Source organism: Aspergillus uvarum, assembly GCF_003184745.1.
Source record: "Aspergillus uvarum CBS 121591 unplaced genomic scaffold BO82scaffold_10, whole genome shotgun sequence".
Classification (NCBI taxonomy): domain Eukaryota; kingdom Fungi; phylum Ascomycota; class Eurotiomycetes; order Eurotiales; family Aspergillaceae; genus Aspergillus; species Aspergillus uvarum.
This window is the reverse complement of record NW_020291307.1, coordinates 285,939-304,633: the sequence shown is the minus strand read 5'-3', so window position 1 is coordinate 304,633 and position 18,695 is coordinate 285,939. Positions and strand designations below refer to the sequence as shown.

General features: G+C 52.7%; 7 protein-coding genes across 7 annotated transcripts; 2 read left to right on the top strand and 5 right to left on the bottom strand.

Annotated features, from left to right (window-relative positions):
- Window positions 1-1,423: 1,423 nt before the first annotated feature.
- BO82DRAFT_329358 (hybrid sensor histidine kinase/response regulator) lies at window positions 1,424-5,433 on the bottom strand (the record flags this gene model as incomplete). The annotated part of the gene is made up of 5 exons (XM_025633050.1): window positions 5,016-5,433; window positions 4,769-4,910; window positions 3,430-4,709; window positions 1,705-3,374; window positions 1,424-1,647 (listed from the first exon to the last, which is right to left on the bottom strand). The coding sequence occupies exons 1-5, from the start codon at window positions 5,246-5,248 to the stop codon at window positions 1,424-1,426; spliced, it is 3,549 nt and encodes a 1,182-aa protein (XP_025494829.1). The 5' UTR covers window positions 5,249-5,433.
- A 1,256-nt stretch (window positions 5,434-6,689) lies between these two features.
- Window positions 6,690-7,250, bottom strand: BO82DRAFT_429961 (DUF3716 domain-containing protein; the record flags this gene model as incomplete). The annotated part of the gene is made up of 1 exon (XM_025640582.1): window positions 6,690-7,250. The coding sequence occupies one exon, from the start codon at window positions 7,248-7,250 to the stop codon at window positions 6,690-6,692; it is 561 nt and encodes a 186-aa protein (XP_025494828.1).
- A 638-nt stretch (window positions 7,251-7,888) lies between these two features.
- On the bottom strand, window positions 7,889-8,233 carry BO82DRAFT_362372 (uncharacterized protein; the record flags this gene model as incomplete). The annotated part of the gene is made up of 2 exons (XM_025636850.1): window positions 7,889-8,055; window positions 8,086-8,233. The coding sequence occupies 2 exons, from the start codon at window positions 8,231-8,233 to the stop codon at window positions 7,889-7,891; spliced, it is 315 nt and encodes a 104-aa protein (XP_025494827.1).
- Window positions 8,234-8,545: 312 nt separating this feature from the next.
- Window positions 8,546-10,045, bottom strand: BO82DRAFT_390007 (uncharacterized protein; the record flags this gene model as incomplete). Its single annotated transcript, XM_025638492.1, has 1 exon — window positions 8,546-10,045. The coding sequence occupies one exon, from the start codon at window positions 10,043-10,045 to the stop codon at window positions 8,546-8,548; it is 1,500 nt and encodes a 499-aa protein (XP_025494826.1).
- A 4,127-nt stretch (window positions 10,046-14,172) lies between these two features.
- On the top strand, window positions 14,173-15,175 carry BO82DRAFT_372301 (GNAT family N-acetyltransferase; the record flags this gene model as incomplete). The annotated part of the gene is made up of 2 exons (XM_025637312.1): window positions 14,173-14,659; window positions 14,925-15,175. The coding sequence occupies 2 exons, from the start codon at window positions 14,173-14,175 to the stop codon at window positions 15,173-15,175; spliced, it is 738 nt and encodes a 245-aa protein (XP_025494825.1).
- A 1,414-nt stretch (window positions 15,176-16,589) lies between these two features.
- BO82DRAFT_351822 (NAD(P)-dependent alcohol dehydrogenase) lies at window positions 16,590-17,765 on the top strand. Its single transcript, XM_025634525.1, has 3 exons — window positions 16,590-16,705; window positions 16,757-17,368; window positions 17,433-17,765. The coding sequence occupies exons 1-3, from the start codon at window positions 16,595-16,597 to the stop codon at window positions 17,727-17,729; spliced, it is 1,020 nt and encodes a 339-aa protein (XP_025494824.1). The 5' UTR covers window positions 16,590-16,594; the 3' UTR covers window positions 17,730-17,765.
- A 35-nt stretch (window positions 17,766-17,800) lies between these two features.
- Window positions 17,801-18,635, bottom strand: BO82DRAFT_276761 (uncharacterized protein; the record flags this gene model as incomplete). Its single annotated transcript, XM_025631156.1, has 2 exons — window positions 17,801-18,369; window positions 18,428-18,635. The coding sequence occupies 2 exons, from the start codon at window positions 18,633-18,635 to the stop codon at window positions 17,801-17,803; spliced, it is 777 nt and encodes a 258-aa protein (XP_025494823.1).
- Between the last annotated feature and the right edge of the window lie 60 nt (window positions 18,636-18,695).

Below are 18,695 nucleotides of genomic sequence, written 5' to 3'. Positions count from 1 at the left end.
TTGTTGTTGTTGTTGAGGTTACGAGGAGAGTAAAGCTTTGCCCAGAATTCAAAACCACAGATCAGGCCTTCCCAACCCTCCAGCCTGCACCACTCATAACAGCCGTCGATATAAGGTTATCCAACCTATTTCGGGCAATACCACTACCCGAGACAACGTGCGGTAAATTAGGAGAAATAGATTAAAGGAAGCTGTTTTAGATTAACCCCCCCCCCTCCTATCTGGCTGCCCCCAAATGCAGCCATGCAACTAGTTTGGCTAAGACACCACCGACAGTGCCCAGGTCCTCCGCTTCGCCTCGGCACGAGCATCCAACGAGAAATTCCAACTACTATGCAATTTAACTAATCGAAGGATGAGACATCTGGCGGTATTTGACAGGTGTATGGGGGTGGTTTCTCGGGATGGCATGTTGTGGCAGGTTGCTGTGCCAAGGTGGCTGGACTCTGAACTCTGGACATTGTTGGTTACTGGGGTGTGGGTCGCTGGACAGGGATCCGGCTATGCATATGCATTATCTCTGAATTGGGTACGGAGATGTCCAGGTATCCTCGTCGCATGCGAAATAAGCAGGGCCTAGGGCCACGCTGAGCTGCTTTGCGTCCTTGCCAATCTCTTCTCTTGCTCAATTACTTCCACCAATAGAACAAAAGAATTGAGTCCACCCCTCCTCCATTTATGCACGGCATGTCAGCGCCGTCGGGAGTTGACTGCAGGCGAAGGGTCACCAAACGGGCGATTATGCCGAATCTTGTTGTGTCCGGGACTTCCGAGCTCATCGGCACTCCCATGCAGGAACACATCGGCCTACGTCATATCTTCAGTGAAGGCGCAGTAGCTAGGTGAATAGAGACAATGTGTCCGCCCCTTTAAATCATTATCATTTCATTCGAAATTAGGTATAATTGGCACCAACACGTCCGGTTGCCAGGCAAGAATACAGGAGCCGACGCCGAACAAACACTTTGACTCCGCACATTTCTGGTGACAAGAAGGTCCAATTCCAAGGCCTTTCATGGCTGTCAGCCTGTCCAATGGATAGAACAGCTGCGCGAATGATGCTATGTACAGTCGGGGGCAGTTATCTTGACTACAGATAGCTCCTGGGGACTTACAATGGTGGATCGGAATTCGGCCGTGTTGTCCACTGCGGGGATAGAAAGAGGCCTGGAATCCTCTTCTTCAGGACATGGTATGGTCGGCGCGCTGACTCTTGCCGTTGGCGATTGGACCATGTGCTCTGCTCGATAAGCGTGAGCAGCTTTCGCCTTGGGCTCGGTCGGACTCGACCCCGCAAGTCCATAGGGAGATTCCGACCCGAGGGAAACGTTTGACACGCCTGAGAATTAACGCTGTGCAGGTCGATCAAGACGTTCCATCTTTCATCTTGAGAGGATGATATTGAAGCCTGGATCGCTCAATCTCATCCCTTAGGCTGATCCATTAACTGCGTGATCTTCTTCAGAGACACCGGCTTCGTGACGAATACATCCACGCCAGCGGCATACGCTTTCGCAATATCATCATTCGACCCCAGACCAGTGAGCGCAATGATCTTCGCCGGTGATGAAGTCTTGCGCTCCTTCTCAATCATACGGATTGCTTTGGTGGCCTCGAAACCATCCATAATGGGCATAGAGATGTCTACTGAGGTTAGAACTGCTACCAGGGATATGATGTAAGTCCAGAGGTAGGAAAACTAACCCATAAGAATATAGTCATAGCCCTCAGGCATCGCGTCAACTGCGTCGACGGCCTCTTTGCCGTTGATGGCCTCGTGCACGACAAGGGGTTGTCGCCGGCTGACGATGCGGTTGAGAAGCGACATGTTAACTGGGTTGTCTTCGACTAGAAGCACCCGGGGTATGTCCTCGGATGGGCGGGAAAGGGTAGGTAGTTGGCCGCCAGAGCTTCCATTCTGTTGTGCTTGCGTATCTATTTTTGGCAATGTCGTAGATTGAGGTTCAAGATCTGGGTTTGATGATAGTGCAGAGAGTTTGGTGTCGGGAATGGATGATGCTGCCGGACGGTAAGGGAGACTTCGACCAGGGCCCTGGTCAGCAGAAAGCCCATTCCCATTTTGTACGCCGTTTTCAGACGCAATTGGTGGTGAGACATCCTCCATCCCGGGAAGCTGAGGTGGTGCTTGCAAACAACTCTGGATCGTTCTGGCTAATCGGTAAGGACCACACGGAAGGCTCAACCATTCGATCCGTGCGCGAAGCTGACTCAGTCCGGGAGATTTCGAATACGTAGCACGCCTGTCGCGGTGCAGAATGAGCAAAGTGGATCGTTCGTTCAACACTTTGACGCGGTGCAATTGCGTCTCGTCGACAATCACAAGGTCTGGGAAAACATCAGGTGACCACGCCTGGAGTGATATGCCATACCATTGCGTTAGGTACCTGGCGATAGCACTAGCAGAGGCGACATCATTGGGCTGGACGAAGCACACTGTCTTCCCTGCCAGTTCTTGCTTCACGCCATCAATGAGACCTGCTGAGGGGGTGAGAAGCGGGTCATCGAGCACTGTCGCGCTCTCTACACTTTCTTTCTCGGGCCTCGTAAGGGGAATCGAGATCTTGGCCACCGTCCCCGCTCCCGACTGACTCTTGATCTTGATATTGCCTTTCAAAGAGCGGACGATGCTGTGGACAAGAGACAAACCAAGACCCGTGCCAGGGGACAGAGGATCCTCTTGCATGAAAGGTGTGAACAGGTGATATCGAAGGTAGTCGGGGGAGATACCCCTACCGGTATCGGATACAGTCAGAAGCAAAGTGTCATGCCCATCGCGAGATGCGTTTTTGCTATCCTTCTGGATCTCCATGTGTACGGAGATGGACCCGGTTGGGGTGTACTTCAGTGCGTTTCCAAAAACATTCATGACAATACGTCGCAAGGCCCCTGGTTCCAAAACAAAAACCCAGTCATCCATGCCGACATCCAAAGTGATATCGACGTGCTCAGATTTGCCACCGTAGCTATCTCCTAAGGGGGAGGACGGCTTCGAGGTTGAAGAGTCACCAGCACGAGTAATATTAAGATAATTGGCCCCCGCGCAGATACTTTCGATCGCGTCCTCGACGATTGTCACAATGTCCACGACTTTCAAAATATAAAATGAGCGTGGACCAAATTGCGCAGCGACAGAATCCCTTCCATCCTGCAACAGCGATGTACCGGCCACCCGGGCCTTCCGCTTGAATGAGTTGATTTTGCTGAAATCAAGAATCTGCTCGAACGTATCCAACAGAGTTTGACTGCACGCCCTAATAGTATCCAGAAGCAACCGAGCTGAGCTGGACAGCGTTTGTTCCGCGAGAAATTCCACTGCGGCTAGAATTCCATGCAAAGGACTCCGAAGTTCATGCCTGTTTCCCCTTCAATCAGTCCAACAGTCACACAGTGGGAAGCAAGAAAACTCACGATATACTGCTGATGAAATCTCCTTTCTTCTTGTCAGCTTCTTGACTCCGGATACGACTGTCCTCCGTCATCAGTGAGGAACAGAACCCGAGCACGCCACCCAGTTCTACATGGGGGCTGAAAATCCGGGTCTCCACGGAACTCCAGCAGAAACAGCCGCCAAACCAACGCGAGTTCGATGCATCCCACAGGGGGGCGAAGATAATGCGCGTAGCGTTCGGAAAGTAGCTCTGCAGGAGACCCAAGTCCCTTCCATTCAGCGTGTCCCGATCCCGCGGATGGAGTAATGACGGCAACTGAAAGGCCGGCTGGTTACTAGTCTGCGAGGACGTCTCCTCGTCGGACGAGAAGGCTGTTCCATCGCGATGGAAGTACCACAAAGCTCCTTTACCAAAACGCTGCATCATCCGCCGTAGAAAGTGCCGACTTATTTGCTTGGCAGGCGTGGGGTCTGACTCATTTCCCCACGGCGAGTTGTGAACATTACGGGTCGAAATAGCCCAGGTAGTAGCGGCGGGCCGTGATCCGGTGGTCGTACTGTCTAGCAATCCTTCGTCTTCATCAATGTCAAACCTGTCCTTGAGAGCGAAAATTGCGACCCCTCCTTCATCTCCCAGGGTTAGGCTTTCACGCATGAGGTCTGCAGCACGCTGAAATACCTCGTGTCTTTTCCCGGACGACGATGCATGAGGTTTGATGCCAGGTCGGTTAGACGGAGCCTGCTGTTTCGTGGGGCTTGACGGTACAGAATCCGCAGAAGAGAAGTTATTGTTCTGTGCCGGGCTTGTAGTCTTGACAGACGATTTCGTACTTCGGGGGGGAAGCTCCGGGTCGATCTCGAGCGATGAAACGGGCCGAGGGCTGGGAGTTCGCGATCGGTCAAGGTCAGAAGGGCTCGCACTTCGTGGAATGGCTGCGGTCGGGGACTCTTCTTTGCCTTGGTCTTGAACAAACGAGTTGAGCCCCGACAAGACTTTCATCAAACGAGCGCTTTCGAGTGACTGCCGCGAGGTTTCCAGATACTCCATCACTCCGGTGGCTATCACGCCAAGGCTTTCCTTGTGAGCGGCCGTCAAGGACAGATTGGGCCTTGGATCGATGACATATAAGCTTCCAATGTTGATACCACTACTGGTCATCAGGGGTGTGCCGGCATAGTAGCGGAAAAAAGGCGAACCGGACACACAGGGTATCTGACAGAATTTGGGATGTTGTTGCAAGTCCTCCACAATAAAGAAAGGGTATTTGTCCGCTGTGGTTGATAATAGGGTGATTGTTTTCTGGCGCAGATCAATCAGCATGGCGAAGTTAGGGGAATTGGGGTCGCAGGAGTAGCTACCTCGCATAGAGTGCCAGCAACAGGGCCTCGGGAGCAGCCCATCCAGAGCCCGTCGCCATCATCCTCATAAAGTGTGTTATCCCCCAGGTTTAGCGAGCGTGATGCCTCGGCCACTACATAGAGCGTCTCGCGATCGATCAAGCTGGGGACAAGTTAGCAATGGCAACCCATACGAAGGCCAGGCCTGTGTGAAGGACAAGTCGCATCGCAATCTTGTTGGAAAGAGGACAAAGCGTGGACAACGTACCTAATGATCGCACGCTGAACGCCTACTTTGACCGCAGCTAACTGGGCCAAGGCAGTAAGGACAAGATTTGGACTGGCTCGAGCGTACGCACAGGTCGAGCCGTGTGGATCAGTGCCCTCAGAAGCAGGGAGCAAAGCAGGATTGTCCGGTTGGAAGTAGTGGAATAACTCCCTGGCGCGACGATCCGCTTCGTGTTCCTCCTGCTGGGAAGCCGGAGAGGCTACGTTCTCCATCGCGTCGACACCTCGGGGGGGCTGTCAACCTGCAGGTTAGATGCGGTGTTTCCTGTCTGCTGTCCGTCTCGTGAAACCTCTGTTTTTCGTTCAGTCCATGTTGTTCAGTACCCTTAATCTTGCAAAAGGTGTAGAGCCCAGAAAAGAAATGGTAATGATGAGAAATGAACAAAAGTCAGCGTGTGTGGGGCATGCGACAATAATGAACTGCGATCCCCCCCCGACTGACTTCCCGAAGTTTTTGTTTCGCCTTCAAGAAAGCAGCGTCCGGCGGCAGTTGCGTCACAGGTGCAGCCGCAGAGTGTGGCTTGACCCAACCGGGTCAAGCTTGGGGTCTAGACCGTTTGGCCTGTCCGCCCACCTGGGCCGTAATCACCGCCTTCCCCATTCGGTCTGCGCTGCGGGTCACTGAAAGGACAAGATTCGATAGATCTTTCCCGTCTGCATCGAATGTGCGGCTTAGATCAAGATTCCTAGGGTTCCTAGAATTCCGACGGTGGCGACTGGGAGCAGTTTATCATCGATTGGGTTTGTGGTTCTGCACAAGCTGTTTATGGAGTTCCGAAATGTAAGCAGTGGGGGTCTAGCCACCTACCTCATATTTGTAGGCTCTGGTTTGGTAGGTACCACGTTATACAGACTCATCGCACGATGAATACCGTAAACTGGTCGAACTTCTAGATTCTAGACCAATTTTACATATAAGCTTAATGTATGGTAAGCGGCGAGGTGAGGGGAAGAGAGCTCTCTCCACTGTCCCAGAAAACTGCCGGCTGGAAGGGATGGAGATTCTGCACCACGGAACAGCTCAGCTTCGTATATTTCGCCGCTTTCGATCCAGTCCAGAAATCTTTTCACTGTACAGTACGTTGCATGGTTTGTGCTGATTGCTCCTATACCTAACAGTGGCACCATACTATCCGAAGGCCATTGATACCTGACATCCTCAAACGGCCCAATGAAACAACGTCGCTTGGAATGGAAGATAAGCCTCCTCCGCCGGCCTAGCTCGCAGCATCAGTGTGGGGCGATCTATCCCGATCTCGCCTCTCCTCTTTCTCCCGAGTCGAGATTCTCGTTGACCGAGAGAGGCCGAGAGCATGTCACCCGCACTTTCCACTGCTGTGCGACGCCCGTAGCCCGCGCCGTTATTCGAAATGTCTTTTCGCTCGTCCGGAACTCCAGCACGGCTGGGTGGCTCGCATCCGCGGACAGATGAATACAATTGGAGCTAGATGGTTTAAGAACAAGCAACGCGCGGAATTTGGCGCACGCTGCGATAGGGTAGTTGGGGGCGAACAATCAAGCTGCGGGTGCTTTTTCCGTAACTGTAATACCTTGCATCAATAATACACAATTTAGAAGGTGGAGGTTCTTTCAGGTGATGAATGTAATTATACAATGATTAGGGACTCTGCAAGGAACGTCGAAAACGCCTCATTCAGAAACTAACGGTCCGATTAGGAAGCACCATTTGGGAGACCGTTCGGACGCCGTTCGGAAGTTGGGAAGCATTGCTATCGTCCGCCATGCTTTGCAACGTTTGTGCCATGTGTGCTTGTTGTTGTTCCATCTCGAAGAAAGCGCTCATGGCGTCGCAATTTCTCGACGCCCGACCCGAAGCCTTGCAGTTGCCGCAGATGCCCTGGAATGTCAGGGGATCAGGCACATGGAGGCACGTGGGGAACGTGCACGGAAAGCGATTGTTCCTACAACAACTGCAGGGCCGCACCGGTGGGACGCCTCTCGATTGGATGAGAATGGCCTCGATGATCGACCGGTCGCCGATGCCGCTCGCAGTAATGCGGCCGCTGCACAATTTCACGTCTGCCCCCTCCATTCGGAGCAATCGCTCGCCCACTCCCCGCACCCTTGCGCCTAGATAGTTCCGAATCTCATTCTCGTAGAGGATGGGACTACGCCCGGCTGCTGAGTCAGCGTCGATCCGCTCGGAAATCACTTGGATTTCGCTGTGACTCGGAGCCCCTTCATACAATGACATTTTGGTGAGTGTGCGTCCTAGAGACTGGTGGTTCTTGTGATCATGAGAAGGATTGCAAAGTATTTGGACGGCAACAAACACTTGACAAAGCATAGCGATTCCGGTCCTTATATAGACATATTGTGAGAATGGGAAACGCCACAAGGACAAAGGCCCTTCGAATACAAAGCATTGTTTCCTCGAAAACGAGAAGAACTGCGCAGATGCCACGATGACCCAGCAGTTCTCATCGACGCATACCTCGGATTCAGGGAGGGGTCAGTGATGAAGGAGACGCGTGGCCAGAAAGGAAGAATTTCCATTTCTGATGGGGGAAGAAGACGACGGGGCAGTTGGGTGGTGTCTTTCGAGAGGGATAAGAGGCTTCGACACTTCAATGCCTTGGTCTTGTGTCTTTGTCACTTGTGTTCGACAATAAATGGCGTGCAGAGGAACGGAAGTACACCATCTGTCAGTTTCGAGTCAACAAAGCTAGTACCGCTTCGAAGGGAAAGAAAGGGAAAGAGCCCTGTAGTAATGTACCTTCAGTACCTGCAGCCATGTAGTTTGACCATTCCGTCAACAACTCACCTGCAACCCACTGGTGCATCTCCTCTCGCCGGAAGGAATACCAATATCGCAACGCGCCTTCAAGCACATCACGCCCGAAGCCCCATACCCTTCTCATTGAGCAACCGCTGCAGCGACCGCTTGGTAATCGCATTTCCCACCGCCTGCGGAAGGACTGCACTCTTGACGGCGGGGTCGGCCTCGACCATCGCCCTGATAAGCGCCCGCTGGTCCTCGGAGAGCTTCTTAGGTCGATCTGGGCGTGGTTACGTGATGCAGTTCACACGGTCCTTTTCTTTGCGAATGGTGTATTTGATGCCGCTCAGCCACAGCTCGGGGTGCACCCGGGAGATCTTCCGCGCGCCCCAGCCGATGGAGTGGAGCTCGCAGATACGGGAGCGGAGCTGTGGGGTCATTTCTTTGCCGCGGGTCATTTTAGAAATCAAGGGGGCAGGGTAGGTTCAAAGAATATCAGTGCGATTGAGGTTGGTCAGTTTGCTGTTGGTGTTTTGTCTTGTTGTCATCGAACGCGGGGTCACGCGCCTGTTTTGAACTGATACGCGACTATTGATCATGGTCCGACACCCGAGGATTAAGGCTGCCATCTTGCATTCAAACTGTATATCTCCGCTACGAAGTATATACCTCGGTTCTTGGCCTCCATAAATATGCACGAACAGTCTAGAAGTATGTCCAAGTATAGCATGCAACTATCGCTCTCACCAAGTAATCGCCCCATCGACCCTTCACAGTTTCGCCGCATTCTTCCCCATTGCCCAAACTAACAACGGATCCTCGAGGAACCGCTTCATGTCCTCCCTTTCCATCGACATGCGGAACTCCCAGGGCGCCATTCTCGTTGCAGCTGGCAACACCCAACACTGCCCGTTGGTCCGGAAGTCAAGGGTCTCTAATCGCACGATGTTTCCGAGCTTTTTGCCGAAATTGAGTCCGGATGTATTCAGTAAGCGCATGTTGCTGTAGAGGAATTGTCCCTCGCTAGGATAGTAGGATTGCCAGTCGCGGCTGATATACTTTTCCCGAACGAGGCCTCGTATGTATTCTTCATTGACTCCGACACTCGCCTTATAAGCACGGAGGGTGAGGTCTGCGAGAAGGGCGAGGTCGTAAGTGCTGAGTCCTGGTATCTGGCGGTACTTCTCTGAGGAGGTGTGATGAGAATCAGTGGTGGCCTTGGAGGGAGAGTTGACGGCGGGAGAAAGAGGCACGGATGCGATGACAGGGGCCACGGCGTTTCCAATGTAGTTTAGTGGAAGTACGCCTCTCTGGCGAAGCTCAATCATCAGTATCATGGAGGTTTCGTCTGGTTGAGGTCTAAGTTCAGGTTGGTGGTATCGAGATCGCGCCCAGCAGAGCCACATCAAGGCTGCGGCTACGTCACTATCGGAGAATATTGGAGGTGCTTGCGAAGAACTCGGGTCGCCATCTTTAGCCACCGAACTTAACAAATCCGTTGTGATAGTTTGACAGGCCTCCCTGAGACGACTTATCACCTCAAAAGGGACTGTCACAAGCTGGCACGGAATCCTGCCCACGGTCATGTCGAGAGCTGTGTTCATGCTGGGGAAGATGTCGACCCGTCGGGTCCCTGGCATGGATTCCGCTTGTTGGCCCATCTCAAAGATTCGTTTGCGACAGTCGCTATCAATAGGCTGGAGTGCGAGTTGACGAGGGTGCTTCAAGCCTTGACAACATGCAGACAAAGATCGAAGAATGATATACACGCCCATCGCATCGACGAACAAGTGGTGAAAGCATATTCCGATCACTATACCGTCTTCGAAGACATTCAGTTGCCACCGAAGTCCCGGGGCGCGTTCCTGATTGACTGCATCTAACGGAACGGGCCGGTATTTGGCTTGGCCTAGGTCGTTGCTGGTGACACGATGCGAATAAACCGTCTTCTGGCGGTAGAAATACTCTTGAGCGTGCACCCGTGTTTGGACAAGAGGAAATTCCTTGATACTCAATTCTGTCGGCGGTCGTACCTCAAATCTATTAGCCTTCCCTTCTGGTTGCGATGTTGGACACACGTCTCCCGCAAGGATGGGATTTTGCGTGACCAAGAGCTCAATTCCATCTTTCAGGATTGAAGCGTCTTCAGCCGGCGATTTCGTCGCTAAATAGGGAAAACATGTCATATGAAGCCGGGGCAACAGATGGTCTAATGGAGTCAGTGGGAATGGGGTAAATGTGGGAGGAGCTAGCTCGCTGTTTTCGAGCATTTCGAAGATATCGAGGCACAGGATGTCGAATGATTCGGCTCAGTAAAATAATAGAAAGTCGGATAGTCATGGGAATGCATTTATACCTGGCCAATGTCAAAATGTCAAACTTCATTCACGAGGGAAAAACAGCCCTGAATTCCCTGTCACTCGGCCAATAATTGTCTGATAGTTCCTGATGTGGTACTCTTGACGCTACACTGCAGCCGAAATGGGATTCCTGCATTGACATGCAGCTGGAATGCTCCCTCTTGTCAAGGAATTTCATGATCTTGTGACTGGTGACGCCTACATTTCGACATCCCTGGCACATGCAACTCGGAGTGAATCTCGCCGGACTATCATGGAGGTTTTGAAGCAGGTTTAGGTACTTCTTTCGAGTCACACAGAAGGCTCAGAAAAGTATATAGTTTGACCATGTGGAGAAGGGTGGGATCTACATCCCGACCAACCAAGTCAAAACGTGGCATTCAGAGAAATGACTCGAGGGATAAGGAGTCCTCAACGTCCGACCAAGGAAGTCTTGTGCTCCAAACCAGTTTACAATCTAGCCTAGATAATGCACGATGATAGAAGGCTGATTTGGTGTTGCTGCTGGTGAGCCGAGGAGGTCATGTTTGTCGTGTTTGTTGGGGTAGGGGGGGGGCAGGCGGTCGCTTGTTTCTGCCGCTCGCTAAGAGGCCACGGCAGCATTTGAAAACCCTGCAAGAATAGGATGATCTCAATGCCCCTCGTTCGAGGTATCGCCAACCGCCAATGCTGAGGCAATGTAGTAGTGTTTGATAGTTCATGTCTGTCTACTCAACTACTTGTCACTTGGATGCTCTAGGAATGGGTTTATTTGTGCTATCTGCTGTCAATGTTGCGTTAGCCAAATTTATACCACCCCTGGGGTAGCCCTAGTAGCATATTGTCGAAAGAGCCATTGAGCACGAAGAGACATGTTGACGGCTAATTTGGCTGATCTAGGCATGTGCGAAGAGCTACGATGTGATTGCAACCATCCTCTAGGATCTCAAGTGCTGGGATTGCTGGAGTCTGCGTTGCTTTCGCTGAGGGGTAAGTTGCATAGGGTACTGTATTCCAAGTCCTCCAACGTATGCAGTCGGCATCGATGCTAATATTTTCTGCAGCCTCAATTATACTCCTCGATGGATACCGTTCATGTCATTGCACTGGGCATATCAGGGCATATATCTCACCTCTGCATACTGGAAATACGGCTCGATGGATGTTGTATTGCCGTGTGCACTCTGACTGACCCCCAGGTCGTCTTGTGCACACCAGGGGCCATAGCCAGGCTCTCTCGCCTGCAGTGGGCTGCCACTGCCAGCCGCCTGCGCTCAGGCTGCCGTCCTCAGGCACCAACTTTGGGTGCCTGAAATCGTTACGCCTGCTCCCTTATACCCCCCCGTAACTATCTCCTTTCGAAACCAGTCACCGCTGATGGCCGAACGGCTGGAGGCCCATGTTCGCACGGTGTACTCCGCTAGAGCCGGGATCTTTGGAGACCACGCTCGTTCGAATCTCGCTCAGACCGCTATCTGTTCGAATTTGAAGCTGGTGCGCGAGCCTTCCTAGTGGTACGGCCCCCGATTCAACTCGGATGGTAGACAGGGTGTTAGCCAGCACCGTTGTCGCAAACGTACGGAGGCAGCTTGGTTCATTATGGGATCGTTAACTATACTGGTCTGGCCTTTTTTTTACATCTGCCATATAATTTTACTATTTTGGCCACGCATGAAGCTATACAGACTGCGCGCCAGCACACTGCAGAGGGCGACTGAGGCGTTGCACTGCGATCAGTATATGATTGCGAGCGGTTCGATGCCCGGGGGGTTCCATCGACTGTTAGGCCAGCCTGAAGCTATCCCTGACCCAAGTTCTCCTACAAATGATGGCATACCCGATGATGGGACATGGATGAATTGGTAGCCTCTTGGCTGAAGCTATTGCAGCCCATCCCGTTCAATCGTCCCATCGCCCTTCTGTAGGTTGCGTGTCGAGCCCGCGCAGCTGCTCATTCCCCATCCACCACATCCGCCACCCCCCTTCCGCTCCCACCCCACAACTTCTCCTTCGAGCTCTTCTGAAGCTATTTCCGTATCTAGCTAGCTAGCATCAAATTGAAGTTCTTCTCAATGTCAAAGTACCACCCACCTCGTCCGCTGAGTTGCCATTTACAACCACAAAACACTTAGCTATGCTGCACAAAGTTAAAACCATGATTTATACCACATTGTTTAGATCTACAACATACCAGCATTAAAATCGTCCAATTGACCTTGATAGTCGTTCTTACAACAAACTTTGTGAGAAAAGAACCACGCTTTTCAGCGCAAGACTGGATCCAGGCACTTCGTCCCTTCCTATTCGCGGTCACGTGTATACGTAGGGAACTTGCCCGGCCTGATCCCTGCGCCCGTGTCTCCCGCGACTGACCGACAAGACTCACCATACCCATCTTCAGATCTCTCATCCTCAAACGCGTCTTCAGTTCTCGATTTTCGATTGAATTGATATTAAGCTGACGTCTCGCGGTATGCAGTGCTTATCTTATCGCCTATCCCCACACCCCGCGTCATTTCGCCCGCATTCACGATAAGATAACCGTTCCCGCACGGCGCCAACACGGATCGTCCCAGGGATCCATTTGCGGTGGATGATGACGACAATCGTGCTGTGATGCTATTACTACCTCACAGTGCCCTAGGCACTCGAAAAGGCGTATGCGATCGTGCAATGTTGCAATATCGATCTTACAAATGTAGTGGTTGGCCTTCTTGGTCGTTGACTACGCGTCTTGCTTTCAATGCCCAGAACTCCGTGGACTTGGCCATGCTTATCGGAAAGTCTCTCAGTGGCTTTGAATCGTTTCAACGGCGCTCATGTTTTCCGCCTCGAGGTTGATACCACGATCAGCGTCTGGCCGGAATAGAGCTTCTACGGTCGCAAGGTTGCAGGTCGATCGGTTTATCGCATTATAGTCACACCCAATGTGAGTCCTTTCCGACTAAAGCGTATCTATACCATCGGGCTTTGCTTCTTATGCATTTTAGAACGGTGATGGGCGGATATCACGCAGGTACCCGAAGATAAATCGATATCTATTGCTCTCGAGATACGCACCTAGTCAGATGGCAACGATTCTTTACAGCGTGGACAGACCTCGATGAACAGGTTCATGATCTCTCAAGATTATCGCTCACACGCCGTGGTAAGCTGTGGTGATATCAATTCGGGAAAGAGACAGGCTAACATGAGCGATATTACTCAACCTTAGGACGCTGGAGCAGTGTTTATTAACTCACGCTTCGAATGAGATCAGAAGGTCGGCGAAGATATGCAACATCCTCCAGCTCACGAAGCGAAGACAGAATTACATTTTTTTGTGCCAATGCCTGCTCGTCGCAGCTGCAGTTTAAAGTTCGAGATATTGGGTAGGTGGATTTGAGATGCCAAATCGCCTACGACCGAGGACTATCAGGCTTTCGTTTTGGCCAATGGACATTTCGTGCAGGCGATTTCATTGGAGTATTTGGACTGAGTCCTCAATTGATCAGCAGCTCCTGTCATGAGATTCATACTGAGACTTGCATCCGAGATTTTAAACGTGTGGCTGTGTGTGCATCGGAGATGCTAGAGATTCAACGTAAGTTCTCTGTGCTCAAAGCCTTTCTGACGAGAACCATACCCCATTTTATCAGGCTAAGGGGTTGAGGGTCCTTGGGTAATCAGCCAATTCAGTGCGCAGTGGATGAAGGATCGTGTAGCGGAAGAAGTTATACCAGCCGTGTTGCTAGCTTCATCCTCCCGTTGTTGACTACTAAGCATTCTATAGTTCACTTCAGTAAGCACCACGGTGCCCACGAACAGCCATGGATAGGTAAGCACTAACCATTGCTGACCAGTTACACCTTCCTATCCTCAGATCTAACCAACAGATAAGAACTGGACACCTTTCCTTAACTCACCGCCGTCCATAAAATGCATCCTTCTGCCTATACACAGAAATTAGCCTGCTGCTCGCTTCGCCCACTTTCATTTTAACAAAAGCAACACCCCATAAAGAATCGCACGACTGATATCCCTACCACCGTCGCAATCCAACTCCGAAACAACGAAAAATGTCGTTCACACTCACCCGCTGCACCCCCGCAGACTCCCCGCAAATCGCCCGCGCCATCATGCTCGCCCGCCTGACAGACCCGCACTGGGTCTTCCTCTGGACCGACCCCAACCCAGCTCGCATCATCGCCGACGTCACCGCCCGCTTCCCCTTCTCCTTAGCCAGTGGTCGCGACCGCAAACGCCACCAGATGGTTTCCTACATCGATGACTCCGGAGAGAAGACGGTGGTTGGGTACGCGCGGTGGATCGTCCCGGACTCACTACTAAGCGTGGAAGACAAGACAGGGAAAGAGGGAACCTTCTGGCCTGAGGCGCAGGTCCAAGCTGTGAGCGACGATGATCTTCGCGAGTTCAAGAAGAACTTCGATGCCGCTAGTGACGGGGGCCAAGTGCCGGGAATGAAGAAAAACGGGCTGATGGAGTTCCGGAGTCGGCCGTTGGAGGAGGCGGATGAGGCGATTACGCGAGGGGAGGAGTTTCTGAGTAAGTTCTTTTCTTTTCCAATTTTTTTTCTAATCCTTTCAAGAGCTATACTGTGTATAACGTCTGCTTTCTGTTGTTGTTTATCCGAAAAATTGCACCCTCTAGCCTCCGTGTGCGGGTGAAAGGGTAAGTGGAGGTGTACTGTATGTATAGTTTGGGATACGAAAGGTGGCAACTTGTAATCAATGGAGTTGTGACCCGAGTCTCGTTTATCTCAGCCCAACCAAGGTATCATGACATTAGCTAATGCAACCCAACCCTCTAGCCCTGGACTACCTCTGCACCCACCCGGACTTCTGGCGCCGCGGCGTCGGAAGCATGCTCGTCGCCAGCGGGCTGCAGGTCGCCGATCGCCACGGTCTCCGCACGTATGTCATGTCCGAGCCCGCGGGGTTGAAGGTCTACCTGAAGCATGGGTTTAGGGTGGTGGAGACGGTCACCACGGATTATTCCGAGTTCGGGGGCGAGGCGCCGCAGGTGCTATATTTTTTGGTTAGGGGGGTGAGGGGGGTTTAGTGTCGGTACATTACCTAGCTGATGGCGGGTGATGCTTTATTTGGGGTTGGGGGGCTAAGATGAGGGGATGAGGGCTGGGTTGTGTTATGTGGTGTGGTTGTGGACTGGATTGGCCGTTGGCATGTTGAGGAAGCCGGGTTTGAGTGTACCTCGTGCTATAGACAGGACGACGATAATAGTAATAATGTATAGGACTTGTGATTGATGCCCTCGACGATTAATACCTGAAGATAAGTTATCGGCGTTTACGGACTGGCAGATCGCAGTGTGAGATGTGCATTGACAATGTCAGCTTTGCAGAGAGCGAATACTTCGATTGTCTAGAATAAAGGCGAGTAGCGATGTTTTTGAGCTAGCTAGATTAAGAACATCTGAAGCATTGTACACAAGTCAAAGGCACTGTCCTATACATAATTCCATGTGCAGAGCGTCGAGAACGACAGCATCCGGAAAACCATCGGAGGAGGGTCGGCTACAAATCTGTGCCGAAGCGGTGGCGATCCCGAGAAAACTTTGTGCAGTGCGCAGCGTGCACAAACCAAGACGTCAGGGGCACACGGCTGACATGACGTCAGAGCCACACTTTCGCGGAATCGAAATCTCCGATTGCTCCCTAAGCCCAACACGCAGAGCTTTCTAGAAGCTTAGCAGAAATTAATGTGCGGTCCGGTCTGAATGTGGTGCCCGGATGGGGCTCCTCGAACCGGCAGTGGCTGCGCGACCGTCAGCAGCTTATTATCCCTTAACTCCGCGGAGTGGGGCGTCAGCAGGTTGCAGTTTCAGACCATAATCAACTAGCGCTCCAGACAGCAGGGCTGCGCTTCCCTGGTTTGATGGCAGCGTTTTCTTTGGTACTGCTCCAGAACACGGCGGGAAGCGGACGCTCGATGTCCAATGACGGGTTTGTACCGAGTATTGCCGGGCCCAACGGAATTCGCTCAGTTCGACTTTTTGCAGGGGCAAGATGGCAATGTGCTTGCTGACCTGCACGCAGCGGATGCCCGTCTCCAACGGACTTAGCACTGGATGACCTGAATCATGGGTGTGCCTCGGTCCAGCCATGCCCCTGGTGCCACTATGTGGCTCCCGCCTTATCCACATTGCTTCTGTTGACGGTTGTTCACAGCAGATCTTCGGAGACAAATTGGCCCCACCACAAGGCAAAACGACGCAGAGAGAAACTGAACCACTTTTCTGCTGAATTTCTAAGCAGTTCCCTGGGTTACGCCGACCTGGGTGGGCGGATGCAAATATAAATGCAGCGATGACCCCCGGGGAATCAGCAGTTTAGACAGTTGTCATCTCGCACACCACACCCCACACATCTCATCACATCTCATCACATCATTCGCAATGGCTTCCACCGATTACAAGTTTGAGGGCTGGATGGCTCTCGAGCCCAAGGCCGCCGAGGGCAACATGGTCTGGCAGGAGTTCGAGCCCAAGCCCTGGGAGGAGACCGATATCGACATCAAGATCACTCACTGCGGTATCTGCGGTTCTGACATGCACACCTTGAGAAGCGGCTGGGTATGTTCTTGATCACGATTGGATGGTGTTTTCGTCTGCTAACTTGTTTAGGGTCCCACCAACTACCCTTGCTGTGTCGGTCACGAGATCGTCGGTGTTGCCGTCCGCGTCGGCTCCAAGGTCGAGGGTGGCATCAAGGTTGGAGACCGTGTCGGTGTTGGTGCTCAGAGCGAGTCCTGCATGGGCCGCAACGGCGACTGTGAGGCTTGTGCCTCTGGTCTCGAGCAGTACTGCCCCAAGTCTATGGTTGGCACGTACAATGGCGTGTACGCCAACGGCGGCAAGTCGTACGGTGGATATGCCACCTACAACCGTGTTCCTTCCCGCTTCGCTGTCAAGATCCCCGATGCCATTCCCTCCGCCGTCGCTGCTCCCATGCTTTGCGGTGGTATCACCACTTACTCCCCCCTGAAGCACTTCGGCTGCGGTCCCGGCAAGCGCGTCGGTATCATCGGTGTTGGTGGTCTCGGCCACTTCGGTATCATGTTCGCCAAGGCCCTCGGTGCCGACAAGGTCGTCGCCATCTCCCGCAAGGCCAACAAGAAAGAGGATGCTCTGAAGCTCGGAGCTGATGCCTACATCGCTACCGATGAGGACTCCGAGTGGGCTCAGAAGAACTCCCGCTCCCTCGACCTGATCATCTCCACCGTTTCTTCCTCCAAGGTATGTTTCTTCGAGTTCTCTCGCGTACCTTTCTTGAACAGCTCGCTGATTCGCTGTCTTGTAGATGCCCATCACCGACTACGTCCAGCTGCTTGACCGCGACGGTGCTTTCGTTCAGCTCGGTGTTCCCGAGGACGGTTCCCTCTCCATTCCCGCCCCTGCTCTGATCTTCAAGCGCGTCAAGTTCAGCGGCTCCCTCATCGGCTCTCCCAACGAGATCCGCGAGATGCTCGAGTTGGCCGCGGAGAAAAACGTCCGCACTTGGGTCGAGGAGCGCCCCATGAAGGATGCCAACACTGCCATCGTCGACATGGAAGCTGGCAAGGCCAGATTCCGTTACGTTCTCTGCAACGAGCAGTAGATTGACGACTTCCGTTGTTGTGTATATAGACCGCCATAGATCTAATGACTCGATGTGAATAGATATACCATTCATGCACTGATTTCCTCGAAAGCGCGTACCGTAAACTGCACCCTGGCAATTGTGACAGTCTGTCCGGTGGTCCATCCCTGTGCGTCAGGAATGTCCTTCATTGATGGCAACTTGTTCGCTTCCGCACCAACATTGTACTTCATGCCCCATCCTTCAGTGACATCCCACCCTTCCCGAAGGGCACTCACCTCCCCTCCATCTTTGACAACAGTCGTATTCGAACCAGGCGATCGAACATGTCTCTGGACCTGCCGGAGAGCGAGATACGTCCCCCAGACCCGACCAATGAACGTGCGAGTCACATCGCCCTCCTCACCCTCCTTAAGACCAGGACCAGTCTGCGACTCCAAGACCCAGGAAATCCCCCTCGAAGGCCCCTCAGGGCCCCGCCTGAACTCCCACTCCCGCCACACCTCCTCATACTCGCAGACAGGTTTTCCGGGTAGATCCGCCCGAGGCATCGACCCTTTCTCCAGGTCGTCCCCGTTCGGGAGCGTGGAGAAAGTCCCACAGTCGACGTCATCGAAGGAGTTGCGGGAGTCCAGCTCGTGTGTGAATTGTACGCGGGCTGATAAGGGGTTTAGTATGCTGTTGTGCTGTGCAGAGTACGGACAAAAGGTGCATACTGGAGTCATTTGGATCCACGACGCGCTGGCCAGCAATGGCCCAGTCAATGGTTGTGGTGGCTTGGTCGATGCGGAGGTCGACGTACCAGCCCGCTACGGACATGACGATTGTGTCGGTGTTTTCGAAGGCGGAGGCCGGGGGCCACCGCAGCGAGATGCGCGTGGAGAGGCGGCTTTGGGATGGGGTAGGGGGAGTGGTGGGTGACATTCTCGGAGGTGGGCAAAGGTAATGAGATGGCAAGGGGGTAAAAGGTTCCGTGAGGAGCCG